The sequence below is a fragment of the Tarenaya hassleriana genome, unplaced genomic scaffold (assembly GCF_000463585.1).
Source record: "Tarenaya hassleriana unplaced genomic scaffold, ASM46358v1 Cleome4, whole genome shotgun sequence".
In the NCBI taxonomy this organism is placed as follows: Eukaryota; Viridiplantae; Streptophyta; class Magnoliopsida; order Brassicales; family Cleomaceae; genus Tarenaya; species Tarenaya hassleriana.
Genome location: NW_010966881.1, coordinates 2,316,021 through 2,331,900, shown reverse-complemented (window position 1 = coordinate 2,331,900; position 15,880 = coordinate 2,316,021). Strand labels below are relative to the sequence as shown.

The window sequence follows — 15,880 nt, the reverse complement described above, 5'->3', positions numbered from 1 at the left end:
TCAAGTTTGACACCTTGCGGAAATTAATTTTAAAATTTTAAAAAAATACCGAGTTTGATAACGAGATCATTCAAACATTTGATTAATTTGATCTCAGTATAATATCAAAATCTATATTACAAAAAATAAAAACCATTTAAGATTAGACGAATCAAGATAAAAGAAATACTAGGAATATAAATATTAATCACTCGGAATATAACTTTTATGTCAAATACTAAGAAAAAATATTAACTTTTGAAGTTTCCACTGTTCTTACATTTCCAACTTTTGGAAAAACATTTGGACCGATTTGTAGATTATGTTTCCTGTGGTCACTTTCCCCTCAAGTTGACCTTATTGCAAATGCTGCAGCAGCCAATTAGGAAACATTGCCTAATAAAAAGGTATATATATCATATATCATATATATATAGGACACCATTTTTCCTTATATTTAATTCGATTTATTTCTAAATTTAATGAGAAAAAAATCTACTTAGTGGAAAAAAAAATTAATTGTGACATGCTGCAAGAACAAAATGCTAAAGAGTAACATTAGCTGCATTTTTTCCCCATGTTTTTTTTTTAAATTATTATAGCATAACATTGAATCAACCTGAAAACCGATTGATTATTTTCAAAGAATAAATTAATTTACTTTTAATTAATATGAACCGAATATAAAAATAAAAAAAAAACAAACGAAAAGAAAATTAAATTAGAAAAATAAATATACGATAACAGACTTAACAGTGTGAAAAGCAACAACAAATTACTTGTAAACCCAAACTACGGACCACAAATTTCTACGTCATGCAAACTTCCACGTGCGGGGCAATTGGTCAACGAATATCTCAGACAGCTCTGTTTTTTAATGAAATTTTCTTAATATATTATTTGTTTATAAAATGTTATATTATGACGAATTTAATCTGTGATTATGTCTGTGATTTTTTTGTTTAATTTATTTTTTTTTGTTTTCGGTTTGAATGAGATCATGGTAGTTTAGTAGGCTGCTTCCTCCCTCTTAAATAATAATTTTCCTTTAAAAATAATTAAAAAGGATAATACAAGTTGAGAAACGTACTCGTTTCCGTCATTTAATAGTAATAAAAAAAAACTTGATTTTTTTTATTGATTATTTAAAAAGAATTAAATTCTCGTCTTTGTTATCTTGGCTTTAGATGTTGCAAATGAATCTTATTAATGAAAGTTTTTTTTCTAAAAAAAAGTTATCTACTATAGCTACAAATGTACAACTGAGTTAAATTATTAAAATTAATATCAACCATTAAATCAGATATTATTTATTAAAGGATAATGAAGATCATACATGTCTGCTCTGTATTTTTTTTTTTAATTTTTTAACATTCTAGAAAATCATCTAAACAAAATTAAAAAACCAAATATACATCTTATATATTTAAGATAAGATATAGTTTTCAAAACCATGGATCCAGACTGTGAATCTGTGAGCTTATTCATATTTTTACTAGGTAAACTTATATTATTGATGATAATAATATTCAAAAGAAATTCGAAAACCAAAAATATAAATGAATAAATAAAGAAGCATAAATAATTAGTTGTCACACTTCACATGATATTAACACAATGGACTGGAGTACATATTGATTTGTTTTTAATTATCTGGTTTTCAAATTTAAAATTATATTTACTCAACTTTTTATGTATCAGTTCCGTTTTTCATATTTTCATATTTAATTTAAATTATATTAATTTGATCAAAAATTTATATATAGACGTTTGAAAATAGCGAGACACAAAAACGATCAATTAATTATTTAATAATTCGTGCGGTGGAGGAGGGAGTGGAAGATCAAACAAACAGCCAAAAAAAGTCAAAGCAAGCGACTGGGTCGTTCAGGTGGACCGTCAACATGTTCTCCAAAATCTCTTAGATCTATAAAATTATTTTATTAAATTTTTGCGTGTATACTCTGAATTTCAACTCCCAAAATTATTCATTTAATCATTATTCTAAATGTCTCAATTATCTTAAAAATTATGAAGTAGAATGATCTGTCAAGTGCGAAGACGTGTGCGTTTTTTCCGGTCCATTTATTTATAGTGGAAAATCTTGACTAAAATATATAATTATTTTACAACATTTCGGAAATACATAACAAAAGTCCATGAAATATATATTTTTTAGAAAATTATTGAATACTTGAAAATGACAGTTTTTCTCAAAAAAAATTTAAAATAAATATGTGGGGGGAAATCGAATGGTGAAAAATATCATTTGAGTTCATAGATTTGATGGTTAGAACTTAGAATATTTATAGATAATTTAGTTTTTTTTTAAATTGACATTCATTTCTTATTTTGAATAATTTATGCAAATAAATCATAAACAATAACCACAAATTACTTAAAATTAGTATCGGATAACAAACAACGTATAAAAAGTCGTTCCAAGGATAGGAAAAGGCATTGTTTTCTCAAATGACAGCTCCGAAATCAAGGGCTTATTGAAAATTCTAGAAATATGACCCTTCAATGTTCAATGTATTGAAAGTATGGGGTCAAAATGTAATTTTTGGAAAAACGTTTCCTTCCTAACGCATGGGCCAAGAGAAATAGACCCGAGGAGGACCAGTGGAACCGGTAGCCGGACCGTCAAATTCGTTGACTTAGTTCTCTTTGATTGTTTTTTTTTCCTTTTTTTTTTAAATATAAATAGTAATAATAATTAATAATATAGAAAGGGAAGTAATCACGTGGGACGCGGCGCAGTATTCGGGGAGGTGGATCAAACTTTTCGTCGACTTGATCAGCAAATCAGCCTCGGACCGGACCCAGATCCGGAACCGGATGGCAATAATTCCTTGTCTTCAAATTAGGCCTAAATATGACAAATTATATAGTTCAACCTTAGCTAACGACCAAAAAAAAAAAGAATATGTTTTTAATATATGCATATACGTATATCTTATTTTCCGTGATAAAAAAAATCAGATGTTTAATTTAGATGATCCAATTTACTTGCATGACTAGACATTTTTCTTATATATATAACAATATCTGAATCGTCCATTTAAGAAAAAAAAATACAAGTTATGCTCGACTTGTATTTTCTAAAAAATTAACGTCATTTTAGAATAGATTTAAAAACTTTACTTAGAATAGATTTGCGTATATATATCTCAAAACTTAGTAAAATATAGTGAGAAATTCGCATTTATGCATAACATATGTAAGGTATAAGTGATTATACATTTTACTATATGTACATATATAAATAAATATATTATTTTTTTTATGAAGAAACAGTACAGCTGTTTACAAAAAGAAATAGAGTTAGCATTTCCCAAAAGGAAAGAAAACAAATAGAAAACGGGTTATCGAGTGGGTAAACCCGGAAGCTGACGTGCCATCTGACGTAATATTCACATAAATGGTTTATTTAAAAAATATCCCAAAGGGTAGAAAGAATCATCTAAACCCTTTTTATACGAGAGCTTAATGTTCTGGTAAATGACTTCACGGACTCGGAGTTTCTCTCTCTAAAAACTCCTCTCCTTCTTCTTCGAATTTCAAATTCAGATTCAGATTCAGAATTTCGATTTCATGGACCGAGGATGGGGAGGTCTCACGCTCGATTCGTCGACTCCGGATCTCATAAGCTCTAACAGTCACGGGAAATTCACCGATTCTCCGGTAGCTGACGCTGATCAGAAGACGGAGATGTTTAGGTTTCCGGTGAGTATCTCCGGCTTTCGGGATCGGGAATACGAACTTAACTCTTCCTCCGGCGACAACGACCGGAAGGTTCCTGGCGAAGTGGATTTTTTCTCCGACCATAAATCTAGGGTTTTACGCTGTGGCGAAGACGATTGTTTACGAGTCAAAGAAGAGGATAAAGATTATCGTACCGATGTAAATGTGAGTATGAATCGGAGATTTATACCATACCGTGAGTTCTTGAATTTTTTTTTTGTCATTTTATGTAATGGATTTGTATTTTTTTTTTCTTTGTTTTCTGGAAATAGACTGGATTGAATCTCCTAACGACGGCTAATAACAACACCGGGAGTGATCAGTCGGTGGTCGATGACGGAATGTTTTCGGATACAGAAGAAGAGAGGAGAGCCAAAAACGATGTAATTTCCAATTAATCATCACTATTCTAATCAGTTAATTAAATTCAAATTTTAATCCTATATATCAAATCGAATTTTCTTTTTGGGTCTTTTAGGTGGCCGAGTTGCAAGTTCAGCTGCAGAGAATGAACTCTGAGAATCGAAAGCTCAAGGAAATGCTTGATGAAGTGACCAAGAATTACAATTCATTGCATACGCAACTTGCACTAATGCAACGGCAGCGGAATATTCCAAACAAGGTAATCAATACTAATCCTGAATCATAACGCAATAAGTAATTAATATGATATAGATTAAATTCATATGATTTTAATTATATAAGAACACGTCTTTTAATCTTGCTAAACTCTGATTCATTAGGTGATAGATGGAAAGCCATGGGAGAGTCAGTGCATCGGTGCAGGCCCTTCGAGGGCGGACGATGAATCGAATTCTATGTTGGAGGAGAGACGTAGGTCACCGGAAAACAATGTTGAGCTTGAAAGGGACAACGATCCAAGGGGAGAGAAGAGACTTGCACAAGAAGAAAGCCCAGAAACCGAATCGAGAAGCTTGTGGAACTCGCCGAATAAGCTTCAGAAGGTTAACAATAACCCTCAAATAGATCAATCCGGTGAGGCCATGATGAGAAAAGCTCGTGTCTCTGTTCGTGCTCGGTCAGAAGCTCCAATGGTAAAGTCCATTTCTTTATAGTTAGAAGACTTTTTCAATTGGTTTCGTCTCGATATATATATTATAACAGATATATGTTTTTTTTTTTAATTATCTATCCACTCCGCAGATAAGCGACGGATGTCAATGGCGAAAGTACGGCCAGAAGATGGCGAAAGGAAATCCATGTCCTCGGGCTTATTACCGTTGCACGATGGCCACGGGTTGTCCCGTTCGTAAACAAGTAAGTTTTCTTCTCTCCTTACGATTCAGTGATCCGATCAAAAAGTTCAACTATATGGATACAATTGGGTATTGATGGTGAAAATTTGTAAATTATGGATGCCATTAAGAAATTACAAAAAATAAAAAATTCCAAAAAATAAATTTTATCAAAAACTTTCAATAAATAAATGAACCTTTTTTCCAGTATAATTTTTAAAAATTTATGTATTAATAAAAATTATAAAAAAAAACATTTATGTATGGGGAAATTGCATGAAAATTCATATATTTTGTATTAGTAGTATGTCAATTCTAAAATCCCCAAAAAACATGTGTTTTGGATAGGTCCAAAGATGTGCGGAGGACAAATCAATATTGATAACAACATACGAGGGCAACCACAACCACCCATTGCCACCAGCCGCGGTGGCAATGGCCTCAACCACCACGGCTGCCGCGACAATGTTGCTCTCGGGCTCGACGTCTAGCCACGAAGGCCTCATGAATCCCGCCAATTTGCTAGCCCGAGCCATCTTACCTTCCTCCTCCTCCACCGCAAGCATAGCCACTATCTCTGCCTCGGCTCCATTCCCCACTGTGACATTAGACCTCACTCACGCGCCCCCGCCTCCATCGGGCCCCGGGAACCACCCTTTGGTTCGGTCACCGCCGCAGCAAATGATGAATTTGCCCCCAAATTTGCTGCCTCAGGTCGTAGGACGGACTCTGTATAACCAATCCAAGTTCTCTGGAGTTCAGTTTTCCGGCAATTTTGACGGTTGTCAGATCGCTCCTCCGTCGTATGCTTTGGTCGATACGGTGAACGCACTCACCAAAGATCCGAATTTCACAGCGGCTCTAGCCACCATGATTTCGTCTATGATCAATGGATCTAGTCATCAAGATGGCGAAGGGAACCCCAAAATTCAATAGGAGGAAAAAAAAATAACGGATTATTTTTAAAAAATGTTTTAAAGCATTTTTCAATATTTTTAAGTTTAGATCGACATTTATAATTTATTTATTTATTTTTCTTACTTTTGCATTGGATAGCTATTTGAAGGAAACATGGACGGTCTCATTGGTTCTTATTTTGAAATGTTTAATTAAAAAAACAAGTAAATACCGTTCATCTTTCATTTCCCAAGTTTTGGATAATCTTGTGAATTACCGTTGAGGGTATTATTTTAATAATTACAAAGTAACAGATAGAGACTATGATATTATAAAAATCAAAATATACGTATGTAAATGATGCGCAAAAATAATTGCCGGGGTCAATAAATACGGCTATGAGAAGTCGACACGTAATTACTGCCCATTAAAGGCACCTAAATATCTCAACTTCCTAGAACTACGTGTTGAATGAATGACCGGAAATCCATACAAAAGAAAGGTCGAAATAAAAATAATATAGTTGGAGAATTAATTGAAAATATATATGGGTCAAATTAGTTTCCAAGAAGAATAAAGAAAATTGATAGGAAGAAATGAATTAGATATATATTTTTTTTGCAATACATTGTGACTATTAGATTATATTATATCGTTTAAATTGAATATACGAAATGAATAGATTTGGAATACCTTTATTAAAAATAATTTCTCCCATAATGCTAAAAATAAATATAGTGTATATTGCAAAGATATGCGATAATCTCAAACAATAAAATTTGAGAATATTAGTCAATTTTGGGCTAACAAATTTTCATCTATCTAAAATTTCTATCATTATCATATATTACTGAGATTTACCGAATATTTTGTAATAAATTTGAAATAATTTTCTATACATAGATATTCAGTTAAAATCCACATTTTAATATAATTTACAAATCACGTATATAAAACAAATTAATCTAAATTATAGCGCAAATTTTATATAAAAATTAGTAATTATTTGAAATATTCATAATTTCTCGCCTATTTGAATACATAATTAAAATATTTTCACGAAAATTGTTTTATATGATAAAAATTGGAAAAAAAAAGAAGAAACAAATTATTTTGTGGGATTATATTATTTTATTTGGATAGAATAATAATATATCTTCAAGGCTTGGAAAGTAAGTGAAGGTACGTTGTTGACTTTCCGTGCAAATCCAGTTTGACGTGATGTCATGAATCATGATTCCCCAATCATATGCCTTTTTTTTTTTAATTTCTCACTCCTTTGTATTATTTGCTCTCGATCCGAGATGCTTCCCTTCTCTCAGTCATTTAATATATTAGAGTTTAAAAAAAAAATGCTGAAATGGGGTGTAATTTGTTTTGCATATGGCATTATTTTATATGTCAAGATTATTATGAGATATTATCAATGTAATCTTAAAAAATTAATAATGAAAATACTAATAATACATTGGGAATATTAGTTTAATTCTATAGAAGATATATAGAAAATTAGCGCTATTTTTTTCTTAATTTTATATTTAAGCAAACACAAGACTACTCCAATGCTATTCAATTGGATTATCCATAATGGTTATTGTTGTGGTAGATAGAGAAATTTAGAGAAAGAATGCAAGTGAGATCTAATTTAATAGCAACATTGCCAAGGGCTATGTGTTTTTGTTCTTATTTATTTAAATTAAGGGACAATTAAGAAACTATGCTAAAAAACCTCGTTGTTTTTGAAAAAGCTACCAGAAAACTTTCGAAATTTGAAGACTATACTTTTTTAATTAATACAAAGAATACCTTTTCCTACTTTAAAATTTTACAAAACATGTTTTTTTTCTTCGAAGAGATTTCAGACCGAAATATGCATTTTCGGACGATAAAAGTTCATTCTGAAAAATTTTTCGGACGAAAATAAGTTCTCTCAGATGAAACAACTTCGTTTTGAAGAGTTACCGGATGAAAACAAGTTCTCTCAACAAAAAAACAGTTCTCCCACACAAAAACAATCTCTCTCGGAAAAACAGTTCTCTCGAACGAAAAATAGTTCTCTCGGATAAAAAAAAGTTTTTCCGAATAAAAAACAGTTCTCCCGAAAAAAATAGGTTGTCCCGGATGAAAAACAATTGTTCCGGATGAAACAACAGTTCTCCCGGATAATACAGTTTCCAAAAAAAAAATATACATGCTATATGTTTTTCGAGATGTTAAATGACAATATTGAAATTAGACAATAAATAAGAATATTTTTGTCAAAAATTTATATAAAGATATAGTTTGAAAAAAATAACAAAAAAGTATAGATTTCCAAAGATATGACATATTTGGTACACTAACCCATTTTTTTTAAATTAATTGATAAAAAATAATGGAAATTAATATGTCTAAACTAATATAATACTATCGTTTATTTTTTTTTTATGATTTTATTAGTATTCCAATATTATATTTTTTCTAGATTCCTTTTTCATTGACAGTGACGACAAAGTTGGTATTTCCATTGGCGGAAATTAAAGAGTGGAGCCATTGCCTCCTGCTCACTTTTTTTTTATATTTTAAAATTAAAAATGATTTCATCAACTTTTTTTAAAAAATAATTGTTGATGGAAACAAGGTCTCATTATATATACGGTATTTATATTTCCTAAATTTCTAATGTAAGAAAATATTGTTTGATAAAGAGCATCTTGGAATCTCAAATCCAACCAAACCGTAACACTTACAGACAATGTTTATTTATTTAGTTTTGTAGGGCGACTTTGTTGTATTTATAATATGTGTCGTTTTTATGAATTATATGTTTACAGCAATTATGTAAATTCAATTTTCTTTGTATTCAATAAATTAATGTGATAAGAATTGCAATTTGAATGCAGGAAATGATCAAGTTATAATCTTCTCAATGAATCTTCAACTTTAAAATAACGCATGATTAAATGATTAAATATTGTCATGTACAGTATCAGTTCAACAACTGTGGATTATATTATAGTCGAATCTAATATACCCACATCTTATATGCAATTTTTATGTAGACAGTTAAAATGATAAAACATGATGAATTTACGTGTAAATATGCAATGCAATTTTTATTTAGGGCGACGATTTCGATTGAAAACAAACATATTCGAACTATATACCGGATTTGTGTTGTTATTTATTTATTTATTTAATCGTTTGGTCTAACGAGTTTTTATGTAGCTCCATTAATTCCCTTTTTGCATCGTCAAGTCTTCTCCAATCGCGATGACTGCGTTTCAAACGCTAGTTTTGGTGTTTAGAGATATATAATATAGTTATGCAATTTAGAAAGGTTCGAATACTATCCCAAATAATTATGTACTGTAACACCAAAAGCCTTTTTTGCAGGCACATTAGAAGTACTGGAATTGAACTATTGATTAGTGAACTATTGATTAGTGATAGTTTTCGTGATTTTCAAATCTAAAATTCAGAAAAATAGCAAATCTAAAATTCTACTTTCCTTAAAAATAGGAATCTAATTAAAAAATTATTTTAAAAATAAAAATATGGGTTTTTTAAATATATAAAAAAAAAAGAGGTATTCTCCCAACAAGATGCCCTTTTTTTTTCCCGTGGTCATTATTAGTCATTATAGTTTCCGATGGCCTATTAGACTTGTTTCCTTTTATTGGGCCAATAAGTTTACTAAAGGCCCATTTGAGTTGTTCCATTAGCCCATTACTATTTTCCAAAAGCCCATTCCCATAAAATAAAACTTTAACTCAAGGCCCATTATATTGATCCAAATCCCCTGTCTTAATGATTAATTCAGCTTACGTTGAAGAGTTTGTCACACATTTTGATATGAGACATGTGATATTCATACTTTTTCATGGTCGCAAAATTAAATAAAAATTCATAATACAGATGAATACGTGGAAATACACAGATACTACATAAATCATTAATATTTTATTGTAGAATTTATCCTTTTCTTGTTCATAATTAAAACCTGGAGATATAATTTGCTTGCTGGGGTCAACATTGAACATTCTATCCCATTGTTGTCCGGAAAGAGGCAAAGCACATGTTGACAGAGACAAACAACTCTCTCGCTATAGATATCCCGGCTTAATTTATTCTCTATTAAAAATTATAATACAAACATTCGGAATAAGATAAAATCAATAAATAAATTCAGAATTTTAATTTTCATAATTTCCCAATGTAGTTTCTTCAGATACCCTTTAGGAATGTGCATTTCTTTTTTTTTGTTATATTAAATAAAAAAAATTAAACTTAATAATAGGATGATATAAACATTGATGGACATAATTTTTTTCTCAAATTATATTAATAATCAAATTAAATATAAAATAACAAAAAAATAGAATTATTTTTTAAACAATAAATATTTTTTTATTAAAAAATTGAATCTAATGAAACAAATAATATCGAATAAATATTATATTTTAAAATCTAACACATTCAAACTATTTAAGAAAATTATTTGAGTCAGAGTTTTTTTATTTTATTTAACTGACGGCATCTACGAAATATATATTTTATGATTTTACTAACAAAAATCAAAACCATCCAAGTTTTAATTTAAAGTATCCTCCAGATCAACGTCTATGACCAGAAAGAGCAGGCAATTTACCCTACACTCGAAAGCATCTAATTCTTCACCTCAATATCCTTTTTCCCGAAATTGATTTAACATTATCCAAAATATCAACGGCAGAAATGCATTGTGTCAACAAATCCAACGGCTGAGATTTAATCATGGTAAATAATAATAGAAAGAAAGTCCCCTAATTTTTGGATAACCCAATGAGTGGGCCCCGCTGTAAAAGTCGTGGCAACAGCCCGGTGAAGTTAGCACATTCTCTGTCACAGTCATCTTTTGGATTCGCTTAATATATGTAACTGTCCTTTGCTTCAATTCCTTTTCTTCAACTCTCCTCTTCTCCATCATCGTCTCTGAGATTCTCGTGCTTTCTTCGGTGAGTTCTCGTCAAATCTCTCGACTCTCTCTCACCTCTTTATCATTTGAAGCTAGGAGTTCACATATTTTTTGGTCCGATCATTTTCTTTCACTTCTCGGTATGGATTCTTCTTTTCCGATTCGATCGAATCCCGTGATTCTGTAAACGTAAATTTGATAATGATTTCGTAGTTGTTTGGTCGTGATCGTGGTTTAATCCTGTTTTTTTTTTCTGTTTCGTTTCGGGTCGTCATTCGTTCAATTCGAGGTTTTTGAGGTTTTTCTTCTTCTCTCGATCGATCGCTCCGTTTTATTTTTTTTTTCGCTTTTTATTTTTGTACTTATTCATGCTATCGTAGAACTTCTTCATTTGCATGCGATTTTCGTGGCGATGTCACTGGGATTGGGATTCTTTTCTACTTCTGATAGATTGCAAAATCCTCGCTTTTTCTTCTTCTTTCCTTTTGATATGGTTTGTACACTTTTGGGTTTTATTTTTAATCAGGTTATTTACGTCGGTGAACCATCAAATATATGCTTTTTTCATTTCATCATTCGGTTCGTCGTGTTCATCTATGATAAAATTTGTGTTGTGAATGAAATTCGGGAGACGAGAAGGAAAGTTTTGGTTTGATAAATCTCTGTATACTGTATATGCTTTTCTGCGATTTATGCTCAATTGCTCAGGTGAAATGTCTTTTCATTGATTGAGGAAAAGTTGTATACTTTGTTTCTCGCTTAGCCTGCTATCGTCAGATCAGAATGAAATGTTCGAAGTAACTTCAAACCAAAGAATAATCGTTTTCAAGGTCTTTATCATTTTGCTAAGTCAGAGGGTTTTACTTTATTCATTTCTTGGGGTTGAAGGAGGACCCAGTAAGAGGGACGATTATTTATGCGTGTTGTATTGGCTTCCTTTTTATTAAGTGATGTTAGCAAGTGCTTTATTTATCATTTATAGGCTGATGTAAAATTTTCCTTTTATTTTTGTTACTGTTTACAAATTTCGGAGGACTTTACCCAAAACCGAAATGTTTGAAAGCAAAATTATGCGGCCGATCCCACAAATAAACTTGGGATTAAGGCATTATTGTTGTTGTTGTTACTGACTTGCTTAGACTCGTTTAGGGTTTACCATGGTACTAGTAATTCAAGTTGAAGAACAGTTGTCTTATGGATTTTTTCATTTCGTGACTTGCTTAGGCTTGTTAATCGCATGGATCTAATTTTTTCCTTTGGTCTTTTGATGCTTGATTGCAACAAATAGGTCAAATGGATGTATACTGTAGAACGGTTGTTGTCACTGTCTTGCTATCTTTCCTGTTGTCTTGTTGTGCCTCCTCCGAGCGCAGCGATGGTACATTCAGAATTGGGCTGAAAAAATTGAAGTTGGATCCCAATAACCGACTGGCTTCACGGCTTGGTTCCAAGCAAGAAGAGGCTTTGAGAGCTTCTCTGAAAGAGTTCCGTTTTCACAACAATCTAGGAGATTCTGGAGATACTGATGTTGTTGCACTGAAGAACTACTTGGACGCTCAGTACTATGGTGAGATCGGTATCGGTACTCCACCACAGAAGTTCACTGTGATTTTTGACACAGGAAGCTCTAACCTTTGGATTCCATCCTCAAAGTGTTATTTATCGGTAAGCATTAGCCTTCGTTCTTACAATTGCATAGTGTGTTGGAGACATGTTTTTGGAGCAAAGCTAACCTGTTCTTTTCATTATCCAGGTTGCATGCTTCTTCCACAACAAGTATAAGTCATCTCGTTCAACCACATACAAGAAAAATGGTTTGGTCTCTCTTGTTCTTGTTGTTTCTTGAATTAGTTTATTCCAGGATTTGGTGTAATTGCTTTTATCAGCGTTTTTTCGTTCTGAAAATGGGGGTGGTACAGTTAAATATGTTACTTGCCTATCAGGTTGATATTTGCCGGCTCTCCTGCAATCAACATTGTTAAAAACTGCAATATCACTTTTGATTCAAGTTCTGGAAAATGTCATTCCATTCATGTTTGATACAGGAAAGTCTGCCTCAATTCATTACGGCACCGGAGCAATCTCTGGTTTCTTTAGTTATGATGCCGTCACCGTTGGTGATCTGGTTGTCCAGGGTCAGGTATATATTATCCATTCTATGCAGCTTATATGTTTATCTCCCAACCTGATTTGACATACTTTTCTCTTTCTCCTTGCTGATTTCTTTAGGAGTTTATTGAGGCTACCAGGGAACCCAGTATAACATTCTTGGTAGCTAAATTTGACGGTATCCTTGGTCTTGGATTCCAAGAGATCTCTGTTGGGAATGCCACTCCTGTTTGGTATGCGGACTCTATTGCATTTGGTTTCAGCTTGCCACTTTCCTATGCCGTCGATTTCCTGAAAGAAGTTTCTGTCATACAGGTATAACATGATCAACCAAGGACTTATCAAGGAGCCCATCTTCTCATTTTGGCTGAACCGTAATCCTGAGGACGAAGAAGGTGGTGAACTTGTGTTTGGAGGTGTTGATCCAAATCATTTCAAGGGAGAACATACGTTTGTTCCTGTAACACAAAAAGGTTACTGGCAGGTTGGTCGTGCATCATTTCTTGTCCTGTTTCATTATAAATTTTTGTATATGTTTTTACAGCCACGTTCCCATTGAAACTATATATATGTTTTTTATAGTTTGACATGGGTGATGTTCTCATTGGTGGTGAACCCACTGGTATGTGCATTATCCTTTTATCTTTCTAATACATAGAGTTGTTTTCAATAGAATAGAGCGGAAGTGAAACGTGAAGGCGTTTTCTGTTCCATCACAATTCAAAAGCAAACTTTTTTACAACTTTTTCTAGTAATTATTAGTCTTAACATTTGATTTTCTGTTGTATAGGATACTGTGAAAGTGGTTGTTCAGCGATAGCAGATTCTGGAACTTCTCTGCTTGCAGGTCCAACGGTAAGCAAGAATCCTAGAATCACAGCTTTGATGAGGTCTTTAGTTTGTACATATCTTATAGAATGGCATTGATCGGGTGTCGCATTTAGCCTGCCCGACTTCTTCTCGTTGATTCTCTGATATGAGAAAATATATTGGTAGTCAACATTTGCTGATCTGTTTTGGGTTCCAATTGGGATTAATGGTATTAGAACATGCTATGCGTTCGTTTTGGTTCCTGCAGTGTTGATCTATAGATCTATAATATGTTCTTTGAATTTGTGCCATTCTGAGTCTCTTATCCTAGAATCTTCAGTAAATCAGATTCGTGGCTCGTAGAATTTTGTATCTTATAGGTTCAAATGTGATTGGATGGAGAACAAATTGAGACATAGTAGACATTCCTTCGGGTTCTTGTTTTCTTTCGGTTGATGACATAATATCTTTGCTTATTAGACTCGGGTTTTATTTGGGTTCTATAGACAGTGATTGCCATGATAAACAAAGCTATTGGAGCATCTGGAGTTGTTAGCCAGCAATGCAAGGCTGTTGTGGAGCAGTATGGGCAAACTATTCTGGATTTACTTTTGGCTGAGGTAAAGGATAATCTTAATCTGCTGCATCGTTATTGGCGAGGCACTTAGTTTATAAAACCGGTGACAGTCGTTTGTCCTGTTCTAACCACACGTGTTATGCGCAATAAAGTTTACTCGACTTTTTTCGTCACTGGTTGCAGACACAACCGAAGAAGATCTGCTCTCAGATTGGTCTGTGCACCTTTGATGGCGCTCATGGTGTGAGGTAAAGTTTTCAAAGATTCAACATCTTCATTTTCTTTCTCTTTTTTTTTTTTGGTTTTTGTTTCCTCCTCCCCGCTGTTGTACTATTTATCTACTAAACTCTTGTCTTCTTTATTTTTTGGTGCTAAATCCTTTTGGGTATAGTATGGACATCGAGTCCGTGGTGGATAGGGAAAACGCCAAACCATCTGGTGCCCTCGGAGATGCGGCATGCTCTGCATGTGAGATGGCAGTTGTCTGGATCCAGAACCAGTTGAGGCAGAACATGACTCAAGATCGCATATTGAACTACATCAACGAGGTAACAGCCTTTAAAAAATCCATTCTACACACAAACATGGAAGAATTATACTAATAATCGGATGTACGTAACAGCTGTGTGAGAGAATGCCAAGCCCAATGGGAGAGTCAGCAGTTGACTGCGCACAACTGTCGACAATGCCTACCGTTTCCCTCACCATCGGAGGAAAAGTCTTTGACCTTGCACCAGAGGAGGTACGTAATGATTTGAGAATTTCATGTTGAGCAGGATTTTATGACGATCTTTTGGATGCTGTTATTACGTGACTGTGGGTTGTGTAATGATGCCAAGTGACTGGCTGTGTTCCATCTAATCTTGGTGTGGCCTTTGATATAACGTAACAGTATATACTGAAGATGGGAGAGGGGCCAGTGGCTCAGTGCATCAGTGGCTTTATAGCTCTCGACGTCCCACCACCTCGTGGACCTCTCTGGTAAATCTCTCTCTCTCTCTCTTTTTCTGTGGCCAATATATATATACATATATATACACATAAAAAACGGGTGAGGGGATGAAAATGTGGTGGTGGTGGTGGTGGTGAAAAACAGGATACTGGGAGACGTGTTCATGGGTAAATACCACACAGTGTTCGACTTTGGCAATGAGCGTGTTGGCTTCGCAGAAGCAGCTGCTGCTGCTGCTTAGACAGAGGAGGATGAAACAACAACTGAGGTTTCTCTCTTCTGTTGTCTGGATATGGTTCTCTCTCTGTCCGTGTCTGTAAACGTGTTTCCACAGTCTAAATTTCAACGACTCTCTCTCTCTCTGCGTTTGTTAAAATAATAATCTAAGAAGTTGATGGTTTGTTGTTCTTTTTTTAGGAGACCAAACATCTTCATCTATTTCTGTATATAGACCCCTTTGGTGACGTGGCTGTTTTCGGTGTTTGATTCCATTAATCATGTGTCAATGTTATGAATTCAACGTTTGATTTGGGAGTCTTTTAGTTATTTCTGTGATATTTTGGGACAACTTTTTATTTCGATATTTTTTTTTGTGTTCATGTATATACGTAAATTAT

The 15,880-nt window shown here is 33.1% G+C and overlaps 2 protein-coding genes across 2 annotated transcripts; both read left to right on the top strand.

Moving 5' to 3' along the window:
- The first annotated feature begins 3,474 nt into the window (after positions 1-3,474).
- Positions 3,475-6,124, top strand: LOC104823534 (WRKY transcription factor 6-like). Its single transcript, XM_010555148.2, has 6 exons — positions 3,475-3,891; positions 3,999-4,109; positions 4,205-4,348; positions 4,470-4,781; positions 4,891-5,004; positions 5,331-6,124. Exons 1-6 carry the CDS (start codon positions 3,577-3,579, stop codon positions 5,916-5,918), a joined length of 1,584 nt encoding a protein of 527 aa, XP_010553450.1. The 5' UTR covers positions 3,475-3,576; the 3' UTR covers positions 5,919-6,124.
- A 4,647-nt stretch (positions 6,125-10,771) lies between these two features.
- LOC104823533 (aspartic proteinase A1) lies at positions 10,772-15,792 on the top strand. The gene is made up of 14 exons (XM_010555147.1): positions 10,772-10,855; positions 12,104-12,480; positions 12,569-12,629; positions 12,861-12,955; positions 13,045-13,157; positions 13,240-13,408; positions 13,507-13,546; positions 13,715-13,779; positions 14,241-14,354; positions 14,495-14,559; positions 14,703-14,859; positions 14,934-15,053; positions 15,204-15,292; positions 15,408-15,792. The coding sequence occupies exons 2-14, from the start codon at positions 12,109-12,111 to the stop codon at positions 15,502-15,504; spliced, it is 1,557 nt and encodes a 518-aa protein (XP_010553449.1). The 5' UTR covers positions 10,772-10,855; positions 12,104-12,108; the 3' UTR covers positions 15,505-15,792.
- The last annotated feature ends 88 nt before the right edge of the window (positions 15,793-15,880 follow it).

Coding starts and splice junctions, on each gene's coding strand:
- LOC104823534 (XM_010555148.2), top strand. CDS start 3,577: ATGGACCGAGGATGGGGAGGTCTCACGCTCGATTCGTCGACTCCGGAT. Junction 4,110..4,204: donor AGAGGAGAGCCAAAAACGAT/GTAATTTCCAAT, acceptor TGGGTCTTTTAG/GTGGCCGAGTTGCAAGTTCA. Junction 5,005..5,330: donor GTTGTCCCGTTCGTAAACAA/GTAAGTTTTCTT, acceptor TGTTTTGGATAG/GTCCAAAGATGTGCGGAGGA.
- LOC104823533 (XM_010555147.1), top strand. CDS start 12,109: ATGGATGTATACTGTAGAACGGTTGTTGTCACTGTCTTGCTATCTTTC. Junction 13,158..13,239: donor GGGAATGCCACTCCTGTTTG/GTATGCGGACTC, acceptor TCTGTCATACAG/GTATAACATGATCAACCAAG. Junction 14,355..14,494: donor TGGATTTACTTTTGGCTGAG/GTAAAGGATAAT, acceptor CACTGGTTGCAG/ACACAACCGAAGAAGATCTG.